General features: G+C 37.5%; 1 protein-coding gene across 1 annotated transcript in view; it reads right to left on the bottom strand.

Annotated features, from left to right (window-relative positions):
• Positions 1–23,415, bottom strand: part of p120ctn (adherens junction protein p120) — an 81,509-nt gene extending 58,094 nt beyond the window's left edge. The window contains exons 1-2 of the mRNA XM_073089990.1: positions 23,199–23,415; positions 8,513–8,672 (exon numbers count right to left, since the gene is read on the bottom strand). Coding sequence (XP_072946091.1) covers positions 8,513–8,553 — 41 coding nt within the window. The 5' untranslated portion in view covers positions 8,554–8,672; positions 23,199–23,415. The remainder of the gene's footprint in view (positions 1–8,512; positions 8,673–23,198) is intronic.
• Between the last annotated feature and the right edge of the window lie 578 nt (positions 23,416–23,993).

Raw genomic sequence — 23,993 nt, 5'->3', positions numbered from 1 at the left:
CATTAAAAAGACACACAAGCCCTTTAAAGATCTGTTAATGACCCCAAATACAGCAAGAATTCTACATGAAGTAGATCATTACGTTGTCATCTCTTACAACTATGTTATAACACTTTTTGAAATCAGAAAAGCAACGAAAAACTATTTTATTTTTTCCAATCTTGATGTCTCGTTTTGTATTAAAATATTTTTTCTCTAAAGGATCACTTTATTGTAATTATGTATTTAAATCTTTCTTCTTTAAGACATTTCCCTAGCACTTTCATAGTGCATTTCGCAGTTATTTCTTAGCAAGCTACTAAATGCGTTTGATAGTAAACCGTACGTCATTCAGAAACAAGTTGGTAGTTAATCGCCAACAGCTCCACGGGCCCCCACTTCCCAGCCGCATCGCACCCACAGGAAGGGGTGGGAAGTGTCTTACGTGGGAGTGACGCGTACAACCAGTGTAGGGAAGTTTGTAAAGCTTGCACCACTTATGAGCTGTCACATACGATATGACTAATATGAAATTTATCTGAAGTTGCTTTTACTGAAATAGATGTAGCAAACGAGCATGCAACACCTAAATGGTAAGTGGCAATTGTTACTATTGGACATCGATAATTAACCTTAGATGCCTTACCTTACGTCGGCCACGGATGTGTAATTGCTCCCGAGGACCAAGTGAAACGATTCGTATTTTTTCCCTTACCACAACCTTCAAATGAGAACATAGTAGCGCTATACATTACTGTTTTTAGGCAGAAATCACAGTCGTTATGGTAAAAACTTATCTTCTTTTAAAAATTCCGTGGCAGACAAAAATAAATCAGTTGAGTTACAGAATCCATGCACATTTCCGAAAGTTTAAATTAAATACGTAAAAACAGTGATATGATAAGTATTATTTAAACTAATGCAAATATACTTCAAGTTCTTGCTTCAACCACTAAATTATAATAAGGAATATGTCATTGTCAGTTAATAAAATAAACAATCTGAAGTTTTCAATATTAAAACACCCCACAATTGGTTCGTGTTCAAATTTGCTATTTTTGTTTATTTGGCCTTTTCAAAGTACTGAGCCAGTTACGTAACTTCGGAAGGATTTTATTTCGTCGAGTTACGAAGCTTGTTGTTTACTTCGAACAACAAAAAATCTCTTTTCCTTTAATTAGGCTACTCATCCGTTCTAGGAAACACTTTATTTTTCCGTAAAATAATTCCGTAAATAACAAGATTAGCCTGAAAAATAGTTTTTCCGTCGTAGAGCCTTGGCATTTGTTCTACAGGATAGGTATAGTCCGCGTGAAACTGCTAGTCCGCTCTGAATATAGAATCGCATCGCCATAGAAAATTGTATGACTACCTACTCGCAACAACTTCAGAGTGGACTAGGAGTTTGGCGCGGACTATGATTTGGACTATGATGATGGTGTAAACCATTTATGATTGCTTTGAGAATGAATAAGTCAAATAGGTCTTACAGAAATCTACGTATCTTTGTTTATATGTTGTGCTATTCGGATAGATACTTAAGAACAAACCAAAACAAATAATTTACGGCAAAAATGAATTTACTAATGACGCTACCTTTAAAAATCGATTCTATAGCAACTCCATAAAATGCTTCACCGACATGCGGCAGCAGTACCACCATCGCACCATCTTTGCTGTCTGAATTTGGTTTAAAGCATTAATAGACGGCAGAGGCTTCACATGAGGAGATTTGCATACTCGTCGGCTAGATCTATTAAATGTTTACATCGCGACAGGACCGCTCATTGAGGTTAATTGCTATGTCCAATTACATTTTTAGAGTATCACCTCATCGCGTCTCTACTGCATTCCACTCACTATATTTTCACAAGAGTTAGATTCGCAAAGTTTTATAATTCGCTCGATTACTTCATATCGTGTACTTGTAAAGTTTATTTATGACAGACTTTATGGAGCTTGAGATTCCAAAAGAATTACAGAAAATCTCTGATAAAACTAGTAAAGTAAATTTTTTACAACACCTTTAAAGTACATAATTAATTTTTTCTCATAGACTTTCCAGTTCCTCTTTAAATCTCAACAACATAAAACTGAACTATCTGTCAATCTGCCGAACGCAACGAATACATGTCAGTATGCACTATTTTGTATTTCATGAGCCGTGTATGATACTTATAAAGAAACCTAGAGGGTCATAGGGCACTCGTATCCGTAGGCTGTACTATGCAGTGTAGACAGTCATTGTTTAGCGACCAAGGTGATCCCACAGTGCGCTACTTAGACGCGTCTCGGACACGGAGCTTTGTCTATTGTCTTTAACCCCTTATTGCTGTTTTTCATAACATCTCGTCCCCAGTTTTATCTTTCTATATATTTTATGCCTATACCGTCATCACACTGTGTTTGCAAAAAGTACGAATACACTTACAATTTCCAAAAAAAATCTATCGCTCTTTCGTAGGCAAATATTGAATAGATTAATTTTATTAATAACCGGCGTAGATGGAAATAGTATTCTTGTATCCATACATCATTATATCTTTTTCCTAGAATCGATAAATTTAAAAATAGTTATCGAAATAGTTCCTCGTTATGTTTTTAAACTCAAAAAGACAGTTTTTAAAAGTAAAATGAATACATCTGACCGTTTGATTGTTGTTTCGCAGCACTTTCTAATTACTCTTAAAATCTCAACAGTATTATTAAAATATTTGTCAATCCGCCCATGCAATATTTTACAGCCGTACATGATACTTATAAAGAAACCTAGAGGGTCATAGGGCACTCGTATCCGTAGGCTGTACTATGCAGTGTAGACAGTCATTGTTTAGCGACCAAGGTGATCCCACAGTGCGCTACTTAGACGCGACTCGGACATGGAGCTTTGTCTATTGTCTTTAACCCCTTATTGCTGTTTTTCATAACATCTCGCTAGTTTTACGTTTCTATATATTTTATACGTCATAACACTCATTTCATTGGCGTGCAAAATGTAAGTTTGCTAAGTTTTGAAGGTGGTAAATTACAGATGTCCATGGAGGCAGTAGCCACTTACCATCAGGTGGACGACTGCATGCTCGTCTGCTACTCCTATATTATAAAAAAAGCTAAAAAATTCGAGATTTAGTGGATTTGAACACTTATTTTTTTATTATAAGAGACATCCAATAAAACATCCGTTGCTACAAGCGTGTATTGTTTTCATAATCCAATTAATATTGGTAACGGTCGAATTATCTATGTCATATCAGTTTTGATGTCCATTGCCGAGAATCGAACTACAAAACAATGCTTAAAATACAAGAACTCCTCATTCAAAAGTATATTCTTAAACCACTCACTCCTCTTTTAGAGTCGTAGACATTTAAATTTAAGTTTTAGCGTCCTTTCCTAGAAGATTATTAATAACTATCGCGCTTTCATGAACTAAGCTACTCAAGATCTTGTATATACGAGTAGCAGCATCATATACTCAAACAATGTCATTGTTCAACCCCCAACCCCTAACTATAATCCAGGGTATGAACCTGTCTCGGTCGCGGGTGTGTATTGTCTATAGCTACAGTGTAGGACAACACTGTAGGAGTCTATGTTGTCCACGTCACTTGTTAATAACAGACGGGTCATTACTAAAATCATACAGAACAACAACAAAACATTTTGACGGGTTTTAGATATTTATACGAAATAAACTAAGAAATTTGAAGCATTTTGGATTCACGGTGTCAGTAATGTTTATAAGAAGTATTGGTGTCATGCCAATATCTTTATAAACGTAATGGTAACGATTAACAATTAATATGTTAAATGAATAATATACTCGTATTAAGTTAAGTGTAAGTTACGGGCTCTGCGGGATCACGTCGGTTTAGGGTTAACAATGACAATATCTGCATACTACACCGCATAACCTGCAGTGACTCTACACTCTAGTCAAGTGCAGTTCGGGACCGTACGAGATGTTGTAAATATTAGCTGACTATGGGTTAATATTTATTAACCGACTTCAAAAAAGGAGGAGGTTACTCAATTCGACCGTATATATACTTTTTTTTCGTTAGAGTATGCATCGGTAGCCTTACGGAAATGATTAACAACTTCACTCTTTATCTCCCAAAGATTCTCAGCTAATTGTGTCATCTAATGCAAGGCATGAAGTATGAAAATTATAAATTTAAGATCTCGTAAGTTAACTTACGACTTACTTTCCTTATAAAAGTACACATTTTTTTCACGTTGATCTTGTGTTGATTTTATAGATATTATAATTTACTCCGTAAATAAAATCAATCATATATGAGTAATCGGCAAAATTTTGGCATATTTGGCTTAGCAGAAACAACATTAGTTTCTTACCGTCGAAGGAATCAAGTTCTAATGGGTGTCGACAAACCGGGTGGGACGGAAGTTGTGACCCGTGCTATAGAAACGCTTGCTTTCTTAACATTTACAACAAAAACAGTAAAAACAATATTGGCAACCGCGTAATCCAAGATTTTTTTTTATAATTAAGAGTAGCAGACGAGCATGCAGTCCACCTGATAGTAAGTGGCTACTGCCACCCATGGACATCTGTAATCAACCCCAGATAGGATTAGATATTCCTACCTGAGGTCGGCCACAGATGCGCCGCTACCCCTGAGGACTAAGCTGGAACGCCTCGGAAAAGTCTGTCTCCCTTACCACACTCTTCAAAGCGGAACACAGCAGCGCCTAACACTGTTATTCGGTAGAAATAGGTGTGGCGGTGGTGCCGCCGGAGTCGAACCACAAACCACCACCTTCTCAAGTACAACAACAATACAAGTCGATTAAGTCAACAACACCAATTAAGACAACAATTTGAAGTGTCCTCAAACGTTTATATGCAACGTTATCATAATCTTTTAGGATACATAGGCATTGCGTCAGCTTATAGAAGAATTGTTTCTCTTTATTCGAAAGCACAGAATTAATTGGAAAATCATGTCAAACAGTTTTTTTTTCTGTAAACTTTAACATATTGGATCTAGGACTGTATACTATCGATTTGTTTTCTACTCGAACTATAGGTACAATGTCTTCTGCTGTCTGGCTGGTAAAACCTGGTATCTAGAGTCTAGTTTTAAAATCAACTCAAGAAATAACAGGACAAATATAGCACGATCTCCAAACTATTCCATCGGCGGTTCCGAGCACGTAGCTTATTCTTATGTACATTTATAATACATATATGTACATACATAAAATCCAGTGAGAATGCTGAAAGCCGGTGGTAAAATTTGGAGCAGCAGAAACTTGTGACGTGAATACATTCCGGCGTCTATTGAAACGACGCGACTCCGCCGCAGGAAATGCGGTTCCCATAAGTTAGCATCGTCGACATAATTAAACTTCAAACTCACAGGTAGGTATAAATTCTAAACGAAATTTCGAACGAAACGAACAGTTTCGGAGGTGATTATAAATTTTAAAATGATACATCTCCCGTACATGTCTCCTATTTCTGCCTCATAATAGCAGTGTTAAGCGCTGGTGTGTTCTGGTTTGCAGGGTGTGGTAAGGGAGACGTAATTTTCCAAGGCGTTCCAGCTTAGATTCCAGGGTTAGCCGCGCGCATCTTTGTTCGACCTCAGGCAGGAATATCTAATCCCATCTGGGGTTGATTACAGATGTCCATGGGCGGCAGTAGCCACTTACCATCAGGTGGACTGCATGCTCGTCTGCTACCCTTATATTATAAAAAAAAAAATAAAAAAAAACTTGTTCTATTTCAATTTAATTTTATGCCTCCACACGCGGCAGTGCCTCAATAAAATGTTATCTTACATAACACAATTGCATCGGTACACAATTAAAATTTAATTAAGTAAGCAATCCGTTTAGTGATTAAGTAAGTAATTAATTAATTAAGTAATCAAATCAATTTGTTAAATTTGATTGATGCAACTTTTCTGTAACACCAAATTGTAACACATTTCCCTACTCGTATTTTAAGCCATAACAATTCGCAACAGTTTAAAAATTATAGCCCGATATTAAAACAAAGCGTTAGTCCCATCGTCAAAGGAAGCACAGTTTCAATAAGTTATCAGAGTCAACATAATTAAACTGCACACTCAAAGCGCTTTTAGCAAGTGGAAATTTTAAGCGCACAATAGGGATGGCGATCTGAGATCGATTAATCGAGTAATCGATCTTTTGGACTAAGAAATTCGATTATTTTAATCGATCTCCAGTTCGATTCACGGAATTTCTAGAATTTTCTAGGATGAAAGATCGATTCAGTGAATCGAAAATCGAAAGTTGATCTTTTTGAAGTTAATCGAACATTAACAAATGTGATGTAGACATTTTTTTCTGACGGATATGTATTTCAGTGCTTGTTTGATCCCTACGAGCTATTTTTTCGCTATCTTCGCCCTTTTTTTAGCTGAAAATATCAACGATTGATTTTTGGAGAATTGATTCTTTGAGCTCCGATTGTTTTGTGAATCGATTTATCACACTTCGATCCGAATCGATTCAAGAATCGGGGTTTTTCGGAGAGAATCGCCATCCCTACACTCAAAGCTCTTTTCGCGAGAATGAGCCCGAACGCAGTGGAAATTTTAAGCGCACAAGAAACTTTTCAGCAAATCCCTTTCACCGATTCGCTCGTATATGGAATCACTGAAATTATTCATACGTTAAGTACATAATTATTTTGCGGGCAAGTTGTTGCGATAGTTGGGTCATATTTTAGTGTAGAGAAATATGACATTTAAATTTTATATGGGAAGCAAATTTCACGAGTAACATTTAATATCTTTTTTTAAAGAGTAGTATTTTCTTTTGCGTCGGATGTGTATTCGGGTATAGATTAATCTAGGAAACAGTAGATCCAATTTTAACGCCACTCTAGGTAAACACAGACATAATACAAACTACTAATGCACACTGAAGTAACGTGGTACTGCAGTATGCTCAAGGCCTCCCCCAATTCCGATCATTAAAATTGGTTGGAGATCCTTGTCCAGCACCTACATAAAAGGATTTGTACATAAAAGGGATTGCACCCAATTTTCACTAGGTTTGACTTACAAGACTTTTTAAGATTCGAAGTATCATCTCAAAAAGTCAGATGTTACCAAATTTCGGTAATTTATAATATACAATTATAAATTACCGAAATTTGGTACCGCACTTCGTACTTTTTGATAGAAAAATTGTGCACGGAGTTACACTGGGATACACAGGGTGCACTGGGGTGCACGGACGTGTATCTACGTGCAAGTTTCACAAACCTAAGCGCTGACTAACCCGCAAATTAGCAACTATATTACCGCTTGTGTTGAAACGCATACCGCAGATATTAGTCAATAGTTGATTAACTTGCGCTCCAACCGTCCAATGATATTTGAATGGATATTAAAATTGGTAATGCATACTCAATGATATCGATATCAACTGAAGATTGCGAGTAATAGTTAATTATTAACTTTCCCGGAAATAATATCTTGAGGAGTACTTTGCGAGTTTTCTATATTACAGAGGACAGACCAATACACCCAGGAATATAGGGACATAGGAACGATAAAAAATGTTTTCTACACTCACAGCCCCTTAACTCACAGCTAAACTAAGATTTCCAGTGGCGTGAGTGCCACAGGCATACTCAATCATCAGCAATGATGGATGAAAAACATCAGATGTCTCGCTGGCAAGGGATCGAACTCGGAATCCTCTGAATGCCCGACCAATAACGGAAACACTTCACAATATATTAGACATTCAGTCATTTAACTTTTTTTATCAGTAATTACAACTATAAAGCGTCCAAGAAAGGCATAAACTGATGTCTTTATTTATCTGTAAACTAAGCTAGAACGTCTTCTGTGGTAAGCCCTTACCACACCCTGCACAGCAGAAAGAAATCCCACCTCTTTTACTGTTTCCTGCAGAGTATTCTTCGATCACTAATAAGAGAGTATTCCATAAATATTCTTGTCCCATTAATTTTTGTAAGGAACACAAATAAATAAACGAGTGCGAACATTTGTAATCTATTTTTAACCACCATCTGTCGTGGCCGCAAAAACCAGCCAAGACAATGTCGTTCTAGATCCAGCAACTAGTATAACAGAGATGCCTTTATTAAATATGTTGTATAAATAGTAGAGCAAAATACTTTTGGAACGAGTCGCGTCTTAATTTCATGCTGTGTACTCACTAACTGAATTATATGTATGTATGTAAATATATGTAAAGTAAATGTAGTAATATCCGTGGTTGGACAACACCTTCATCAGGTGGACCGCATGCAAGCAATTGGCCTATTCAATTGCATAAAATTTGCATCAAATTAAATGTTTGTTTGTTCCATGTAACTTATGCAAAAGAGAAGTGAATAAGTAAAATAAAAATTAGTTAGTTTTTAGCTCATAATCTCCTCACTGATTGGTGGGAGGATACCCAGAACATTTCTGATATCCATGGACTGACACCTCTATGACCCTCAACACAAACAAACTCTTGAACAATAAGTAGTGATAAATATATAAAAACTCACCGGTACAGAGTCCCCGAGTGTATTTTCTTCACGCCGTCCATTTCTGATGTGGTATGCTTATCATGTCTAAACTTCAGGGCCGGTTGGTTAACGGCTTGTTAATGAGTTAAAAATTAATGTCATTATGAGCTGCTCTTGATAATACTGAAGCGTACGGCACCTGCGAAAGAAAGAAGTGGGTTAATCAGTAACTTAGTAAGTCTCATATAAAATTCAGGCAAAAAGTGTATGAAGACGTTACGTCATAATGAAAGCTGGCTTCGCAATGCAATCGTCGTTAGGCATGCTAAGAATTTAAAAAGAAACATTTATTCCGTGAGGCCTGTGATATGTAAAAATGTATACCCAATGATCTTCTCGCCTTCGCTGTGTATTTACGCAGAAATAATTTAATCAAACTAAACGACACTGTTGACGTTTGATCTGGCAAATGAAAACTAGTGAGTATTTTTAGCACTCAGTGCCTTTTTTCTGTCGCGCGTGTGTACGACCCATCGCGCGACGTACCACTGTGCTGCAGACTCATGTTCGCAGATACGATGGGGTGCAACTGGCCTTCGTGTGGAGAAAAGCGCTTGAAGTCGTAAACACGCGCGACACAAAAACACCCTTATTCAGTTTCGTACCACTTGTATTTTTGAGGATTGCGGGCGCGGAGCCAAAATATCTTAGTTAACAGATCAAAGGGTTTAATTAATGAAACAATTGAAATGTTAACTTTATACATAGCGCTCGTGTCCAGACTTAAAGAGTGTGGTATGACATTTCTTATTCGGAATGTTTCTTGTTACAAATTAGTCGTGTAAGGTGGCAACAAAAAATTGTAAACTACTAAATCAATTAACCCGCCGGCGTAACGATGGTCATACTGATATGAATTGCTGGCGCGGGTTCGATTCCAACCAAAAATGGAAAATGGAATCTTAACTGCCAATCTGTTCAGACAACTTAGTTTACTTTTTGTACGATTACATGTATGTTGAATGTCTTATACATATACATGATGACAAGAAATCGTAGTATGATGTTACAGGTGTCGAGAATGTATATTTATGTAGTATTCAGATATATTTTAGTTTACAGCTTAAGAGAATGGGTATACATAAGATGTCAGATACTGTTATATTAAGCTTAATGGTTTGTTTCCATCTACAGACATAGAGAGTATCAGACGCATGCCGTGGCAGACTAAATAGTATTTTTCAAATCGTTATATGTATTTATAACGTAACATTTAGAAAAATACATTTTTTTCTGTCAAGGTCCCTATATAACGCTTCTAATGTATAGATATAAGCGGGGCCTTGCAAAGCGGCATTATGTTTACAATGTGCCGTTTTGCATAGACGTAGGTGTAGGTACAAGATGTAGATATACAGTTAGCAAAACAGTAGCACCAAATCACGTATTGTTATGTACGAGGTGGTAATTACTCACTTGTTATGAGTATCAATATCAAGGTCGGACCATACAAAACCATAGAATTATGTGGTTGAACACCACACGCAGTATATCTGGTTACGTAAGCCATTATTTAAAACCATTGTATTTTTTTCGCTTTTAGCTTCACAAGCCAGCCAAAATGGCATGCTTTTTACCGAAGTTACTCTTCCGAAAATATATATATTTGTTAAATAGGTAATTTAACTAGAAAATCTATAAATCGAAATTTGTTAAATCTTGCACAATGATTTACAGCTGAAGTTCAAAGATCATACATAGGCGACAAAATGAAAGGTGCTAAACACATATTTAGTCATAGTGATGGTTTTGACAACATTTTAAATATATTAGAACGAAATAAGAACAACATTTTAAAGAAACAAAAAAAAAAAAAATAAGTCTTTGAAACATTATTCTTGCTTAAACATACGAAGATGATGTTCTGTTTAATAATTGCTGTTAACCCATTACTGACCCACTGCTGGGCACGTACCTCCGCAGAAACCTAAAGGAGATCGGGGATTTGAACTTCAGAGATCAGACCTATTGGCAGAGGAAGAGTTTCTAACTACTAAACTATCACTTCTTTTATTATTGTTTCTTTATAATATTAGCAAGAATTTCCACAGGTCTTTGATTTATAAAGTTTGACATTTTGGACATGGCAGCATTGCCAAAGCCGTCGATACGTTTTCGCATCAACAAACACATTTTCAACTGTCAGTTACCCTGTTGCCGGTTGCCTTTGAGTGGCGGTCGCGCCGCACCGAGCCATTCAAGTGACACCGACATGAACGGCAGATGCAGCTTTACGTTGAAATACTATAAAATATTTTTAAATTAAAGTTAAAAATAATTTAATAGGGTACGTAGCGTTGTTGGCGCGGGGTGCCGCAAGGTTCGGTACTGGGTCCACTACTGTGGAATATCGCATATGACGCAGTGCTGAAAACGGTGCTCCCACTAGGAGTGAGCATCGTTTGCTACGCCGATGACACCCTCGTTCTCACAGAAGGGGTGTCTTTTTCGAGAACGGCTCGGCTAGCAGAGCTCGGGGTAGCACGCGTCATAGCGAAGATCCGCGGGTTGGGCCTACAGGTAGCGTCCCAGAAAACCGAGGCGATATGGTTCCACGGCCGTAGGCTAAGAGTCGAGCCAGCTGAGACCTCAGTGCGTGTCGGCGAAGCGGATGTCCGGATAGGCAGGTTCATGAAGTACCTTGGCCTAATATTGGACAGCCGCTGGTGCTTCGACGAGCACTTCGATCGTCTCGTCCCTCGGATTCATAAGGTAGCGGGTGCCATGCACAGACTGCTGCCGAATCTCGGGGGACCAAGAGAAGAAGTCCGCCGTCTCTACGCGGGTGTGATACGCTCGATTGCGCTCTACGGTGCGCCGGTATGGTCGGACAAACTGTCTGCCAGCCGGCGTCGTGCGCGGAAACTGAATTCCGCGCAACGTACGATCGCAATCAGAGTCGCCCGAGGTTACCGTACCATTTCGTATGAGGCGGCGACAGTCCTGGGGCGGTTTCCGCCCCTGGACATTCTGGCGGATATGGACGCACGGGTCTTTCATAAGATCCGAGTCCTCCGTCAGAGGACTGAACTCTTCAACGAAGAGACGATCGGAGCGCTTCGGAGGAGAGCCAAATGGCGAGCTCTGAGGTGCTGGCGCGAACGGCTTCACGAGCCTAGGAACATACGCCAAAGGGTGGTTGACGCTATCCTACCGAACTTTCGGGCCTGGCTGAAGAGCAGGGGTAGAGTGACCTACCGCCTTACTCAGATACTCACCGGACATGGCTGTTTCGGTGAGTATCTGAAAAGGATACAAAGAGAAGAGACGGCCCGGTGTTACCATTGCGGGCACGACGAGGATTCCGCACAGCACACGCTGCAGTTCTGCCCGGCGTGGGAGTCGCAGCGGCGGATCCTCGTCGAAAAAGTGGGACCGGATCTCTCTCCGTCGGCCATCGTCGGAGCGATGGTTCAGCGCAGCGAAGCCTGGGACGGCATGATCACCTTCTGCGACATGGTCATGTGTGCGAAGGAAGACGCCGAGCGAGCAAGGGAGCGCGCTGAACCCGCTCGGAGGAGAAATCGCCGCGGCCGTACTTAGCGGTCCCCGGCGAGGTATCCCTGTAGTTCCGGGACAAGAATAGGGCTACGGTATCCCCTGCCTGTCGTAAGAGGCGACTAAAAGGGGGCTTCTGGGGTCGTGGGTGGCAAGAGTGGGAGCTCGAACCACCCAGCCAACGGCCCCGGGAAGGACGGCGGTATGTGTGGTCGCATACCGTCGTATGCACCAGACGGTGCGGTGAGCGATAAGCTCACCTGGGCGGAGCCCGACGGGGCAATGCGCTAAGAGGACTCCGGTTGCGTTCCTTTGGAGATCCCGGAGTCCTCTACGCAGCGCTGAGGACGGCCACCGGGGGGGTTTTAGTGCGGTAAGAGTCCCACATAACCCTGTGTCGCTCCCAAGGCATCGGGTACCTTTTGGAGGTTTCCCCCTCGTCAACAAAAAAAAAAAAAAAAAAAAAAAAAAAAAAAAAAAACGTAGCGTTAGTAGCTATGTGAGGTTAGTATCTTTCTTTTATAAAAAAATAAGTACAAACGAGCATGTCCCTTTAATAGCGGGCACTGCCGGCCATGGACATCTGTAATCAACTCCAGATAGGATTAGATATTCCTACCTGAAGTCGGCCACAGGTGCGACGCTACCCCTGAGGACTAAGCTGGAACGCCTTGGAAAAGTATGTCTACCTCATCACACCCTTTAAACCAGAACACAGCAGCGCTCTACGCTGTTGTTATGAGGCAAAAATAGGTGTGGCGGTGGTGCCGCCGGAATCGAACCATAAAGGCTTCTACCACCTTCAATCTATTGGCAGACCTATGTTCAGACCTATTAGCAGAGGAAGAGTTTCTAACTACTAAATTATCACTTCTTTTATTATTGTTTCTTAATAACATTTTTCAAGAATTCGTACAAATCTCTTTGCTTTATAAAGTTTGACATTTTGGACTTGGCACCATTGCCAAAGCCGTCGATACGTTTTCGCATCAACAAACACATTTTCAACTGTCAGTTACCCTGCTGCCGGTTGCCTTTGAGTGGCGGTCGCGCCGCACCGAGCCATTCAAGTGACACCGACATGAGCGGCAGATGCAGCTTTACGTTGAAATACTATACAATATTTTTAAATTAAAGTTAAACATATTTTAATAGGGAGCGTATGAGTAGATAACCGATGTTGTTCTTGTGTTATAATATAAATGATTGCAGGCACTGCCGCCCATGAATATCTGTAATCATTCCAGATAGGATTGGGGTCCTACCATAAATTGGCCACAAACACAATGCCCGTTTCTTGTTGAAGGGTTTGATAAGGAAGAAGCAACCTCTCTTTGGCAAGCCAAACAATAAATGCTTAACTATTTTGTTTTAGAGCAGAAATAGGTGTAGCGCTGGGCTTTGGTAGACGAACCACGAAAGTTTCTACCATCTTTAAACACCCGTACTATATCTACGGTCACGGTACCACTAATTCATCCCCACCATCAAATTATTTCTGCTCTATGGGACATTGACCTTCTGTCGGAATCAGTAGGGTGAAGATTAGGAGACGTTACCACACTGCAAGAATATTGCAAAGAAAACAATAGTCAAATCTCAGAATATTCTTTTCCCGTTTGAAATTATTTTTTTATATATCACAGACAAAATATCTGCACACATTCAGTATGTGAATTTCATACAACTGGACTATATTGCTCGTTCTTTTTTAATCTGTGTCATGACGTAATGAAAATACCGGAGAAGGAAGCCTATCTTACGGTATGAACATATTTAGTGTACGATTGCTGTCTCTTGGTGCTATGTATAATTGTATTTCTTTTATTATATAAGAGTAGCAGACGAGTATGCAGTCCACCTGATGGTAAGTGCCTACTGCCGCGTATGGACGTCCGTAATTAACCCTAGTTAAGTTTAGATTCCTAAGAGAGGTCGGCCACACATGCGCCGCTACCCCTAAATCCTAAGCTGAAACGTCTCGGAAAATAATGTCTCTCTTAGCAAACCTTCAATTCGGCACAACAGCGCTTAACACTGCTGGTATTAGGCAGAAATAGCGGTGGTGCCGCCGGAGTCGAACCACAGAGGGTTATATCACCTTCAAAAGTATCTTATCCTTCCTCTTCTACCACTATAATGTCTTATATTTCTAAACTATATTAATGCCTGATATTTTATACCTATTACCGTTGTTTACTTAGTTTATACTAATAAAAATACTATAAAAACAATATCAACCACAATATGACTACGTAAACATCGTTAAGTACTTCAAAGGGCAAATGGTTACTACTACTCCCATAGATTAGTAAAGATACTTCGCCGCCTTGAAATTGAATGAAGCCACAAACAGCTTATTTTAGTAAGTTCTTTTTTTTTATTCTTGACAAATAAAAACATTTTAGAGAAAATTTACGAATAAATAACTAATACTGCGTAATTTACGTAATAAATAAATAATTATATCAAATATTTTAGGGACATTTTAGCACGGAGACGTGCTGAAATGTCCCTAAACTTTTTTACGCAACTATTTCAATTCTCAAGACTGGGTACATTTTCTTGTTAGGAGTGAGTAATCTTTACTAATCGATGACTACTCCTTATACAGTTAATAACTACATTTGTTCGTAAACAAAATTGATAAGCAATTATTAAATTTATGCTCTAGTTATCAGAAACAAAACAATATTTATAAACAAAGTAGCATTATAAAGTTCGATTATACCAAGTAACAATGTCATGTACGCGATAACAGTAAGGAACGGACACAAAGAAAGACTATAAGACTTATTTAGTGATGTGCCGGATTATAACTTATGTATTCGTATAAACGTGGATACGAATTATTAGTTTCCGGACCTGCGGATACGGATCTTAATTTATACTCAGTCATCATAAAAGGGGGTGACGATGGAATGAGAAAAATTGTTTTAACTTACGTTGTACGTCTTTTTGTTTTGTTAATTTTATTTAATTATAGTTAATTGCAAATATTATCTTCTTACTGTCTGTCTGTCAATAGGCGGACGGGCAATTGCTGGCCCGTCTATACGTAGATCTTTAAATAAATTAAATGAAACTAATAAAAATGGTGTTTAAAAAAGCTTGATTGCTAACTTAATTTCGAATTTTGGTGTATGTACAATGGAATTTAATCATGAAAAACATTCGTTCAAAATCTTCCAAAAAAGTAACGTATACGGATATTTTTTAACTCGGATATCCGGCACAGCACTAGACGTATTATAGAAAGTTTAATGTACTGAGCTCTTGATACACGTATAAACGTGCAATACAAAGGTTTTGTGTGACGATACGCGATAAAATTTCGATCTCGATCACGTACGGGTATAAACTATCAGATTTACTGCTTGCAATGTCTTTTTATGCGGTGGAAGTATTAAATTTGTAGACGGACGTAATATTAAGTGGCTACTGCACACCGTGCAGTGCTATGAACCCCTTTCACAAATTCCATAATGGAAAGTTAAAATAAAAAGGGAATTTTGAAATTATTGATATACAATTCTTATCGTGATAAACCCATTATTATCTCAATTCTGGGCATGGGTCTTCCCTCAGAATGGGCAAACTTTTTTGGCCACCGTGCATCGCACGGGCCAAGTGCGTTTTGGTAAACTTCACGCACTTTTAAGAACATTTTTAGAATTCTTAAGATATTTTTTAAAAACACTACACACACTGCAAAGCCCCATGGAAAAATTAACAATAAAATAAAATGCAACATAGCAGGAGTCTTAAGAAATATAGATAACCAGTATTATTGCATAGAATATATACGGAATATTATACACATACCATAACATACAATTATAAAGATTAGAGATATAGGTATAGGTAGGTATGTCTTTGATCATTTATTCTTCAAACAAGTAGGTAAGCATTGGTAGTTTGTTTATTCTAATATGTCTAATAATTGCGCGTTGGTAATATTTATCTACCTTGAAATAAAAAATCAATTATAACATTTTTTACATCATATACATTTTATTTAGGTATTCATTTATCTGTATAACCATTATTTAAAATCATTTTCAGAAGCTCCTCTCACCTCTTGACTCTACAAATGAAGATTTTTTTTAATATTGATTGTAAAACTCATAAAACAAAAAATTTTCCCAATAAACGCGTAAACACCAACAAACTTGTAGGCACTCGAAATACTTAAGACATAAAGGAGCGGTCTACGTCGCGTAAAAACCCGAAGAATAAAGAACTTAATTAATGTTGTCGCCCTAAACCAGGGGTAGTCAAACTATCTCCGGCCCGCGGGTATCTTACGAAAATAGGACCTAATTAATCATTACTAAAAAATATATAATAATATAATATAGCTTCATCGATATCAAAACAACCAAAAAAATTACCAAATCGTATTTATCAAAAAAAATGTAACTTTATATGTCAGCGAAAAAAAATTTTGAATTGTGTACAGGGTGACAATGAAAAAAACCGACGCCCATGAACCTATACACCTATTAATTTTTCAATAGGTAAGTACAGGAAATCTGGCCCCCCATCCCTCCATATATATTTTTTTGTAAATATTGGCCCGCGTAGCGAAACCTTTGCCCACCCCTGCCCTAAACGATCTGTGGACGTTCGGTGCATTCACACCGCGTACTTAAATCGAGGCTAATTGCTGCAGCAATTAACTGGGGGAATATGGAGGCGGCAGCGGACACTAAATATTTGCGGCGTACGACCACCACTGGGAGACTATCTGCTTTTTACTGTTCAACAAGATACGCTACAGTTTTTAAGTTGTTTATTTTTTTTATCTAATAAGTTTTTTATATACATGGTAGAAGTAGAAACGTGCGTGTCTATATGATTATGGTAAAAGTTAACTACAGCCCATGGATAATTAAATCCAACTTCATATAGAACAGGGGTTTGTGCCTGAAGTCGACCACAACTACGTTGCTCTACATCTACTTAGATGGTACTCCACAACATTCTATCGAAACGCAACAACTACTTCACAATAGAAATAAGTATGTCGGTGGTATCTCCTTTGGCGAACCACATCGATTTTACGATCTTTTAGCGTATCAAACAAAGTTGCAGTCCACGAAATATTAAGTGATCACTACAGCCCAATATTAGAAGATTCCTACGATAAATGTATCACAGATCACGTGTCTAGTTCTGAGTACTAAGATGGAATGCTTCAAAAAACTATCTTGGATCTATCTGACCAAAAGTTGGAAAGTTCTACTATCTTAAATTATTTATCTTCAATTACTTTTTAACAACAAATTACATTAAAGACTGCTTCAATAATTAAACTGTTGGTGGAATTTGATACCGTAAAGTACCTTATCAATTAACCTTATCAATAAACGTGTTTGTAAATTACACTTATTTGGTGTATTTAATAAAAAAGTAGAGCTTTATCAATACACACACATGAAAAAAGTAAATCTATTATTAATAAGAAAACCAAAAATATTGTTACCGTATCGTATTGTGTCATTTCTAAAAAATAAAATGTTTAAAATTTCTTAGCTGGTAGCCTTTCCAGCAAAACTTGAGACATTTACTAGCCAACTTAATGACGTATCTTTTTATTTGTCGCTGGTGTAAAAAACTCGCTCTCAGCACTTTTCCCAAACACACCAAAAGAAGTATAACTTAAAAGTACTTACATATCTTTCTTGCATATGAATTCAAAATATACCTTACATCGATTAACGACACACGTGGTATTCGTTTTCAAATTAATACTCTTGACCGCAAGGTACGTTAATGAAACCACTGACAACATCATTGCTTATTAAGATTGACATCATGCAAGCGGCCAGTGGAATGCTATTGCCGTATAACAATACGATGCAGATATCAGTAACATAAACAGGCGATTAACAATAAACCAAATGAGTTTACAATTGTGGATCAAAATTTTTTTTATAACATAGGAGTAGCAGACGAGCATGCAGTCCACCTGATGGTAAGTGGCTACTGCCGCCCATGGACATCTGTAATCAACCCCAGATAGGATTAGACATTCCTACCTAAGCTCGGCAACAGATGAGATTCCAGCTTAGTCCTCAAAGGTAGCGGCACCCTTGAGGACTAAGCTGGAACGCCTCGGAAAAGTATGTCTCCCTTACCAGAACTTAAAACAGAACACAGTAGCGCTTAACACTGCTGTTGTGAGGCAGAAATACGCGAATTGGGCTGCACTTCACACACCTTTGAGATTGTATATTATTAACTCTCCAGCGTGTAGTAGGTAACTTATTTCTAGTACGTATATAACAGAAAAATTACAGGTGCGTACTTGAGATTCGAACGTCGGACCCGTCGATTGAGAGGCCATATTTCAACCTATCTTATTACACTAGCTATCTCTATATATTTATAATATTGAACACTATCAATGAAGACCATAAGGTCACACCCTCGCGCAGGTCCCATTACCCTTTACTGCTGATGGCACTACTTTGGCAGGCTTCCAGTGTCGTCCGATATCATTGCGTTGGCTGATATTATTTGATGGGACTGTCAAAAACTAATTTAGCTATTTGGCACTTCCTACTACAGTTGATGCTGTTGATGCCTTCGTCAATAAGATATTAGATTTGGTGTTACAACTGAATACTGGAGGTCTTAAAATTTCAAACGAGGACTTAGTTGAAATGCCTCAATAATCAATACACAGCAACGAAAACAGATGTTAATGATTTGGCATTCAAGTCCTGTAAATTAATAAAAACTTATCTCGCAGTAGGTTATATACAGCATTATATCTTCCACGAATAACCTTACAAGATACATATACAAGTTAATATTCTACGATACATACGATAAAATTGTCAGTGAGCATGACAAGTCAAGCATTATAGCCCTTATAATGTTACAACTGTGAACAATGTGGTGGATCCGTTGTACCGAGTAATACGGTACGGTACTTGTAACAATGTCGGGTTACTCAAATCCATTTGTACGAAGTTGACTTGTTATAGAAGCTAATGCGCCCGTAATTATTTAAGCTACCGCAATATTGTAAATTGACACTCGTTGACGAATTCCCAATTATTTATTTAGGTGTATCCTAGTCGCGTTGTAATCCTAGTAGCCTAGTATTTATTTCAATGTAATGTGCCTATTAGAAATTATCACTAGCTATCATAGTAAGGCAAACCATCCTAAGGTAATCTACACGCCTCAATTTAGTTTTCAAAGATGTGCGCCTAATTCGCACTTGGCTCGGGCGGCAGACTATCATATAAACTTGACCTTTTTTTTTTTTGTTTACGAGGGAACCTTCAAAAGGTACCCGACGACGTGGGAGCGACGCCGGGTTATGTGGGACTTTTACCGCACTAAAACCCCCCCGGTAGCCGTCCTCAGCGCTTGGCGGAGAACTCCGGGATCTCCGATGGAACACAACCGGAGTCCTCCAAGCGCGATGCCCCTATTGGGCTCTGCCCTTGGGGGAGCAATTTACGCTCCTCACGCACACCTGGTGTTTACGACGGCATGCGGCTACACACACCGCCGTCCTTCCCGGGGTTGCTTGTTGGACGGCTTGAGCTCCCACTCTTGCCGCCCGCAATCCCGGAAGCCCCCTTTTAGTCGCCTTTTACGACAGGCAGGGGATACCGTAGCCCTATTCTAGTCCCGGGACTACAGGGAAAATATAAACCTGACCTGGAATGAAGAATAGATCCGTACCCAGCAATAACACAGTAATGGGTTAACGACGAAATATTTACGTCCGAACTTTCTCATCTTCTGCGGATATTGCCACAATAAAATTCACAACCGTTTTCATATATCTGTAATAAGCAATATACTGCTGGGAGTAAAGCAACAAATATACGCTAGGACACGGCGCACAACCGTCATACTCATAAGAAGTATCCCGCAAAAACGCGCCGACATTATGAATCACGCCGCAACGCGAAACGTGCGCGTTTGTAAAACAAAATAAAAGCCTGGCGCATGCCATCGCAGTTACTAATAAATCCAGTTATCCCAACTTATACCCTCCGCCGGCTGTTTCCGCCAAACGGAGATGAATGAGACAGTGTGGCCACATGTACCAAAGTTGAGCGAGGAAGTTAAATTGCCGGTATGAGAGCGTAGACGCTTTATGGCATATTTTCAGGATAGTTTTAAAAAGTTGGTTATTAAATGCAAAATTGGTACTCAGATGATCAATGCAATTAGTAAAATTTTCCAATTAGAATGAGGATTGCAAACCACATCCACATCCACATTTTCGGATCAAAATCGTCGTCGATGACATATTTTTCAAAACCATTTTGTTAGTGGTTATAAAGGTCTCGAGGAGAGTCCACTGAAGTTACAAATTGATAGAAAATTGAAAAAGGACACATTACCATCGACGTTTCGTAAAAATCAAAACTATCGACAAGTACACAATTAAAGTATTTAATTGAAGAATTGTTTGAATTGAATTCTTATCCTAAGTTTCACTACACGTTTTTTCCCCATTTAATAAAGTCGCAAGCAACCAGGCTTTTATTTACAGAAGGCGAATTCCACGCAATACTTGCGGAGGTGTTTTTATCTGTCCCTTGAGGGCATAATTCCTAATACACAGTGGTGTTTACTGTGTTTATTGTTTAACATTGCACGGGTTTTGAGCATACAATACTAACGCCATGTGTGAAAGAGGGTAATGGAAATATTTACGTTTCCTTGGTATGAATGGAATTGAATAGAATTTGGTTTTGACTATTATAGTGCGCTAGTTCAAGGTAACCATGTTTTTATAGGACACCTTTGCAATGAGCCAATTATATGGAACATTTTATTTCAGTGGCGTGGCGTGAATTTACGATAAAAGTTGAATTCGCCACCCCCTATTAGAAATGTCGACAAAAAAAGATGGTAAAGATTTAAATAGTTTATGAAATTTGTATTTCTGTCAGCGAAAACATACCGACAATAGTTTTCGTTCTTCCGAAAATGAATTTTTTTTGATCCCTGAATTGTTATTTGGAACACTGGCACAGAGCAGCTGAAAATAGGACAGTCCTGTTCAAAACGGGACATGCGTTTACATTAGTAATAGTTACTTGCTTTTGTAGGAGGATGCAAGGATCCATAATCTATATGCACTTTAAATAAAACAATATCGAATCTCCTGCATTACACTGTTAAACCCAACAAAAATAAGTGTCCATAGGTAAATTTGCATTTTTTTTTTAAATGCAAAAGCACTCAATTGACATTTTTCAAGATTATTATGAAAAATAAAATAAGTTATGTTTATGTTATGCTACAATAAAGTAAATATTTTTTATTCAATACATATAAATACCAAAAAATATAAATATAAATTAGATATTCTATATATGAAAGAATATTTTGTTACAAATTGAAATCTTTCCCTGAAGTACAACACATAACTATTAAAAAATGAATGGGAAATAAACAAAAATAACGGGCAAAAAATATAATGATTGCTACTCTATTTTGCACATGTAAACATTGAAACAACACTTTCTTGATTGAAGAACTTCAAAAATACCTAAAGTTATTTAATCTGACCAAGGCTATTGATATTGTGCTAACCTGCATTGCTGACATCGGCCCACATATAAGAGGAAGCGCAAATTGTACTGTCAATTTACCTACTCATCATACAAATTGTGTGAATGACAAAATTGGGGTCATATTTTCAATTACTATTAGAAAAAATATCAAAATATTTTATATTAAAATTTTCAATACATTTTTTTCACTTTTCACATGAATTCCAAATTGAAATATCATAAGATATTTAATTTTATGGGAAAACTAAATAAAATAAGTTTATTTTTTACTGTCTTTAAAAAAATATTTATATAATGAATTTCTTATTATTCGCAACCATATTATTACTTTTAAATATTAAATACCCTGAGTCAATAAATATATTGACAAATATTTTAAAATTAATTGACTATGATATTAAGTTCTAAGAAGTAATTAACATTAAAATACCACTATATATATATATACCATAAATACCACATATAAATACCACATAAGATAATATGCACACACCCAACATAGTAACATAATTATAACTGTATAAACTTCAAACAAGAAATATTTTCCTTCTCAGTGCCAAAAAAGTATTGATGGTATGAAGTCAGCGGTTAGTGACAATGATGGCAAAAGATCATTTCAATGGAATCTCTTGATGGAAAACTTAATAGAAACATTGTAATATTTATTCCTACCTTATAACAGTAGTCCTTATACATACTTTAGGATTGTTCTAAAGGATCCCCACTCTTTAAGACAAACAAACATAGTAGGATTAGTGGTGATATTCGATAGTTGTAACATGCAGTGTGGTAAGACTACACTTGAACTTTATCTCCGATGCAACTCAGTGCAGTGTGCCATACCACACCCAGACAACATAGCTGTTATATTGTATAAATACGTGTGACAGTAGTGCCATCATGACATGGTTATAAAACGTTAAGCATTAATAACAGCACCTGTTGCAAGATACCACTTACAACTTTCGTGTTTTATGCAAACTTATGATGAGGAAAACATATGTAGGATATAAACTGCATAGTTTTATAGATTCATTTATGATATAAGAGAAACTACAGGAAATATAAAAATGCTATTGGAATGCGTTAAGGATAATGTACTAGGAATCTTTTGCAGTAAACTAAAATATTTATACATTTTTATGTGTGCAACTTATACGCCAATATAATTACGATAGGCTCTTACAAATTTACAATGTATTTCATTCATAGAACATCAAAAAATTCTGCGAAAACGTAAGACGTAGGTAGTATTCGTAACGTTGGGCGTACTTAGCTTAGAAAGATCACTTAAAGTAGATACGTGTGTGAATAGCTTACTAATCATAGTTCTCCAGCCTTATCCTCACGTACAACTCATTATTATCACAAACCGACACGTAAATATCACTATAAGAATACACACCGAAAATGGCCACAAACATCCAAATAATATAGACTTCACCATCAACTCATAACTTAGATAAATGGAACGTGAGATAGGTTTTTACGACATCAATTTCCTATATGAATGCACTTTCCAACAGCTTTTACTATCACACGGCCCCTACTATTAGCAAGTAGTACAAACAGCATGAAAAATACTTGATGACTGACGTACGTACTCTGGTCACTGGGAGCGGTCAAAATGTACTCGGCGGAGGAACACAGCGGTCAGCGAAGCATCCAGTACACACTCAAAGCACCAAACAATGTCACTCAATTCAATCCATTTATACAGATTTTGTCGTAAATCACTTAAAAATTATAATACGCGACAACGAAGCGAAATCTATCGCCCCTCCTCCCTTCACCGTGAAATACCATAGACACAACTTTTTCGTCTAGTCGCTCACTCGACTCGACACCATGACTGTGGCAACAATTTTATATTAATTTCTCTATGGACTCCAGTTTTATTCATTTATTTATTTTTGATTCAGATTTTATTCATATTTATCATAAAAATTTGTACAATTTACTGTTGTAAAAGCAATATAGCACGTTAGCAACATTACTTTGTAATACAAAGATAAAAACACTTGTTTGTTAAGTTAAAATAAAATGTACACTAAAATTGAAACATAACACAATGAATTAAAAACAATATTATTACAATTTATTCAACTACTTTTTGATTAATGAAATATAATAATAATATTTTGTTAGTGCAATATATAAATTAGTTTTACGGATATTTTAAATGTTTTTCATCAAAGTTATAACAGAGAATTGAATTTAGGTGCTCAATTAACTATCGCAATAAAAGATCGCTATAATCTTTTTGTAACGTTTATATAAACCAATGTAAACAAAAAATCATTATAAGTAATAAATTACCAATCAAGATGTATATTTTATGTGTTTTGCATCCATATTGAATTTTAAATTAATATGATCCATAGACAAATGTCATACTT

The sequence above is a fragment of the Epargyreus clarus genome, unplaced genomic scaffold (assembly GCF_041222505.1).
Source record: "Epargyreus clarus isolate Ecla_fem2 unplaced genomic scaffold, WU_Ecla_fem_2.2 ptg000031l, whole genome shotgun sequence".
In the NCBI taxonomy this organism is placed as follows: Eukaryota; Metazoa; Arthropoda; class Insecta; order Lepidoptera; family Hesperiidae; genus Epargyreus; species Epargyreus clarus.
This window is presented reverse-complemented; position numbering and strand designations above follow the sequence as displayed.